The sequence below is a fragment of the Palaemon carinicauda genome, chromosome 20, assembly GCF_036898095.1.
Source record: "Palaemon carinicauda isolate YSFRI2023 chromosome 20, ASM3689809v2, whole genome shotgun sequence".
In the NCBI taxonomy this organism is placed as follows: domain Eukaryota; kingdom Metazoa; phylum Arthropoda; class Malacostraca; order Decapoda; family Palaemonidae; genus Palaemon; species Palaemon carinicauda.
In genome coordinates this window covers 39,371,089-39,376,088 of record NC_090744.1, presented here as the reverse complement: position 1 = coordinate 39,376,088, position 5,000 = coordinate 39,371,089, and the positions used below count along the sequence as shown (strand labels likewise).

The 5,000-nt window shown below is 33.8% G+C and overlaps 1 protein-coding gene across 1 annotated transcript in view; it reads right to left on the bottom strand.

The window, feature by feature from the left end:
* Positions 1–313: 313 nt before the first annotated feature.
* Positions 314–5,000, bottom strand: part of LOC137659745 (cytochrome P450 2L1-like) — a 26,309-nt gene continuing 21,622 nt past the window's right edge. The window contains exon 6 of the mRNA XM_068394557.1: positions 314–423. Within this exon, the coding sequence (XP_068250658.1) occupies positions 314–423 (110 nt within the window). The remainder of the gene's footprint in view (positions 424–5,000) is intronic.

Here is a 5,000-nt window from a genome sequence, read left to right as displayed (position 1 = left end):
GTTCATCGTGCATAAACACTTTTAGGCTCTACTGGAGAGAGAGAGAGAGAGAGAGAGAGGGAGAGAGAGAGAGAGAGAGAGAGAGAGAGAGGAGAGAGAGAGAGAGAGAATCTACAAATTGCCAGAATTGTCAAGTCCGTAAGAAGAAACTAATTATTTTTGAAATAGTTAATATAGTAACTATCAATATAGGCAACAGTTTATTTTAAAAGCAATAATGCTATCGTGATTATCACTCTCTCTCTCTCTCTCTCTCTCTCTCTCTCTCTCTCTCTCTCTCTCTCTCTCTCTCTCTCAAGAGCAAAGTGCGACGTCATTCCCACATCCCGAAACTGAACTTCCTAATTTCCGTTAACTGGCTGACTGGCTGATTTGAATAAGTCACCTCCATAGCGAGTTCACCATTTTCTTTCTTCCTTTTTCCTAAAATTAAAGGATATACGGTTTAAAGGGTTTTAAAGGGTGTCAGTGTTTTACCGTGCAAAACTTCCTGTAGCGTCTTTGCCTACAGGACATCTGTGCATTGGCCTGTAACAAGGCAAGATTCAATCACAGAGCTCAAATTTTAATTTACTTTACTTTCCTATATAGGGTAATACGTTAATAGAACCTCTTTCAATTCAAGTATGTTATTTCATTGCCTTATTTTGGGGGGAAAAAATACTGATATTTTTTTATAGGCTAAGATATAAATTGTTCCTTATACAGTAAATGCAGTCGTGTTTGCTGGTGTAGAGCTCTTTAACTCTTAAGTTTCCATAAAAATAGCCAATTGAAAGCAGATTCTTTTTCGATATTGCTGAGAGAGAGAGAGAGAGAGAGAGAGAGAGAGAGAGAGAGAGAGGAGAGAGAGAGAGAGAGAGAGAGAGAGAGGGAGGGAGAGAGAGACTTAAGGAAAAAACATATTTCGGGAAATGTATAGCAACATACTGTAATTGGAGGGCTTAGGTAATAATCCCCTTAACAATGCAAAAAGTTCATAATGCATAAATAAGATATTCTCATATACAAGCGTACAGTCCGTATTTCTTCTGCAAGTTAACACACTTCATACGCAGCTTGGTTCAATTTGTTAATAGCAGATAATAAAAGGAACGTTAAAAAACATTGAAACTATACAATTGCAATTCAATACCCTCAAGAAAACTAGAACTAAGTTAAAATGGATAACTACCAACACACTGAAAAATTACAAGAAAATGCCAAGGGAATGAGAAGGGATAAAGAGCAATCACAATCAAATATATTTATAAAAAATAAGTTCAATGTGAGATCTATCCCAGAGCAGCAACGCTACAAGGTGACCAATACTATAAGTTAAAAAAAATTATCATTACTTAAAACTCGACAGTGAAGGTATCAGTTTTCCTCATAACAACGCACTGAAAATATACACATAAAAACCTTGAACTTAACATTGATGGGTCTTACTCTATATACTAAATTGATTTCGCTGAGTAATAGGCCAGTGTACCGCACGTGTTTCATACACGACCATGAACTGTTTTGATTGTTATCACTCTTCCCTGCACTGTTAATGAACCAACGTGTATAAATTCTATAGTTCATACCTAATTTTGTTTGAATTTTTATGACGTTCTTGCTCGCAAGTCCTAGTATATAAGCTCGATGTCTTTTTAATAAAGCCTAGTTGTATTCACCTCGCCTCTCAGTTATCACCTAACTGGTGCCTCACACGCCAGTTCATTTATGGTCACAGTTCGTTTCTCTGAAGCATTACATTCTTTTTCTTCGATCTCCTTTACAAATAGGTTAATCTTTTGTTCATCAAAACAAGCAACAAGTTTTCTTCTATGCCATTATAGTAATAACTGATATTCAGGATCATGTCCCCTCTTACTATTCGACTCGTTCTCATGATTTTTGTGTGTTTTGTTTTCGACTTCTACTTTTCACATACGTCTACTGCAAGTTTGCTTAAAGCGCATTTATTTTTCCCATATATTTTCGGGTTCGTTAAACTGTACTATCTGAAATATAATCCCAATTCTTTTTCCTCAAGGGATAAAATAATATAGTTTAATGGCATTACTATTTTCTGAAACAAATGTAGGACCAAGGTATTATTATTATTATTATTATTATTATAATCAATAGCTAAGCTACAACCTTAGTTGGAAAAACAGAATGCTATAAGCCCAAGGGCTCCAAAATGGAAAAATAGACCAGTGAGGAAAGGAAATTAATAAACTACTAGAGAAATAATAAACAATTAGAATACAATATCTTAAGAAGAGTAACATTAAAATATCAAGTATAAAAACTTCAAAAACAAGAGGGAAAGAAATAAGAAAGAATAGTGCAAAAAAAAAAAAAAAAAAAAAAAAAAAAACTACCCAAGACACTGAAGACCGTGGTACAGAGGCTATGGCACTACTGAAAACGCACGATGGTTTGATTTTGGAGTGTCCTCCTCCTAGAAGAGCTGCTTACCATAGCTAAAGAGTCTCTGCTACCCATAGCAAGAGGAAAGTAGCCTCCGAACAATTACATTGGACTAGTTAACACTGGCGAAATCTAACTGAGGCCCTATATGTCAATAGGCGTTGGATGAGATGATGATTTAACACCTTGGCTGGTATCTTTACGTAAGTGCGATTCAAGTAAAACTGGCATTTTTATTAAATAAAACTTCTAATCTAATCAAATTATAGAAGCAGTAAAAAGTATATTGTTGGTGTACACACGTGTAAAATAGATATCAGTAATAAAGTTCGAGATAAATTGCTGTAAGCGCAGTTCAAACGCACAGTTCATTAATTAGCAGCATATCGGTCAGAAAATTCGCCAAGAATGCTTGTAAACTTGCACCATGCATGCACCTTCTAGATATCTGTAAATTTAGAACTTGGCAAAGAGAAGCGCATGCAACCTTCATGAAATAAATTCACAAATGAATTAGTTTTTGTAATGGCCCTTCTGAGCATCGTTTCAAACTTCTCAAACGAGAGAAAGTTTACCTTTGAATTATATCAGAATTTCTCTTCGTAGAAGCAAAAGACTGGAAATATGACAAATTTGAAAGTAATTTGCATTTTTCCTAGCATACAAACCTGCAGCTATTTACAGGGATATATTGTCAGCTTCGCCAAAAGTATATCCCTATAAATAGCGAAGGGTTTGTATTTGTGTCGGAACAAGTTTATTTTGAATTACCTTACCACTTTGTTTGATATTCTAAAATATCTTTTTTTTAACTGTTATGCCTACATTACGAGGTATATTGCATGAAGCAGTTTATAATTTTGCAGAGTGATTTTACGATCGCATGCCCTGCATTCATCAACCGCAGTTATGACGGTGGGCCCAACCTTTGATCTAATAGTCCAACTGTTACACACTTATTATTATTATTATATTCACATTATTATTATTATTGTTGTTGTTGTTGTTGTTGTTGTCATTTGCTAAACTACAACCTTAATTGGTAAAGCAGGATTCTGTAAGCCCGAGAGCTCCAACAGGAGAAATAGCCCAGTGAGGAAAGAAATAAGGATGCTACAAGAGAAGTAATCAACAATTAAAATAAAATATTTCAAGAACAGTAACAACAATTAAAATAATCCTTCACATATAACTATAAAAACTTAAGAAAAAAACAAGAGGATGAGAAATAAGATAGAATAGGGCCGAGTGTACCCTCATGCAAGAGAACTCTACCCAAGACAGTACAGATAATACAGATGCAGATGCTATGGCACTACCCAAGACAAGAGAACGATGGTTTGATTTTGGAGTGTCCTTCTAGATCTGCTTACCATAGCTACAGCCTCTCTTCTATCCTTACCAAGAGGAAAATACCCACTAAACAATTACATTGCAGTAGTTAAACCCTTGAGCGAGGAGAATTGTTTGGTAATCTCAGTGTTGTCAGGTGTGTCAGGTGTATGAGGACAGAGGAGAATATGTAAAGAATGGGCCAGACTATTCGGTGTATGTGTAAGCAAAAGGAAAAACTCCGTACCCAGAGAGGAGGATCCAATGTAATACTGTCTGGCCAATCAAAGGACCCAATAACTCTCTAGCGGTAGTAAATCAACGGGTGGCTGGTGTCCTGGCCAACCTAGTACATTAGGTTAGTCATTTGCTTTTAAAGAAAAAAAAAGCAAGACCGATAGGCAGAAGCTGTCATTCATGTCCTTTACGTCGCTTTATATGGCGCAGGACGTAAGGTCGTTGTATTCTTACACCACAGGGGATATGTTCATCAGTGTTCATCTAGATGTGTATATATATATATATAATATATATATATATATATATATATATATATATATATATATATATATATATACATATATACATATATATATATACATATATATATATAAATATATATATATACATATACAGTATATATATATATATATTATATATATATATATATATATTATATATATATATATATATATATATATATATATATATATATATATATATATATATAGTTTTCATCTATTAAAAAATAAACTTGTTGGATTATTAAACTAAGCAAGTAATGGCTCCTTCACCTTTGAAAGGTTAATATAAAAGGACTTCATAACATTTCATTAAACGTTTTTCTCTTGGTGTGGTTACTATTTTTCCCATATAAAGTAATCTTTGCAAAAACACTGTTGATGGCACTCTTGAAATAATGTTTTCTTTTTTCAAAACTAAAATAATCACGAAACACACTTATTGAAAGTAACACTTGTACCAGTGAAAATCCTTAAATGCATAAACATTTTATGAACTGTTAACCGGAAATTGGCCTTCCCACAACAACTAAACAACATTTAACCTGAGGAATAATTATCTGAATATCTTGGCAGCTTCCTTTAAAAGAAACCATACTTGATAGTAACCTTGAAGAGCTTAGCTTAATAAATGGCTTGATACATTACACCACCTTTTATTCAATTAACACTTCGAAAAGGTTTTCATTGTCGTCTTTATGTAATGCTTTTAAAAGTGTTAAATTTTAACCATTTTGCGTG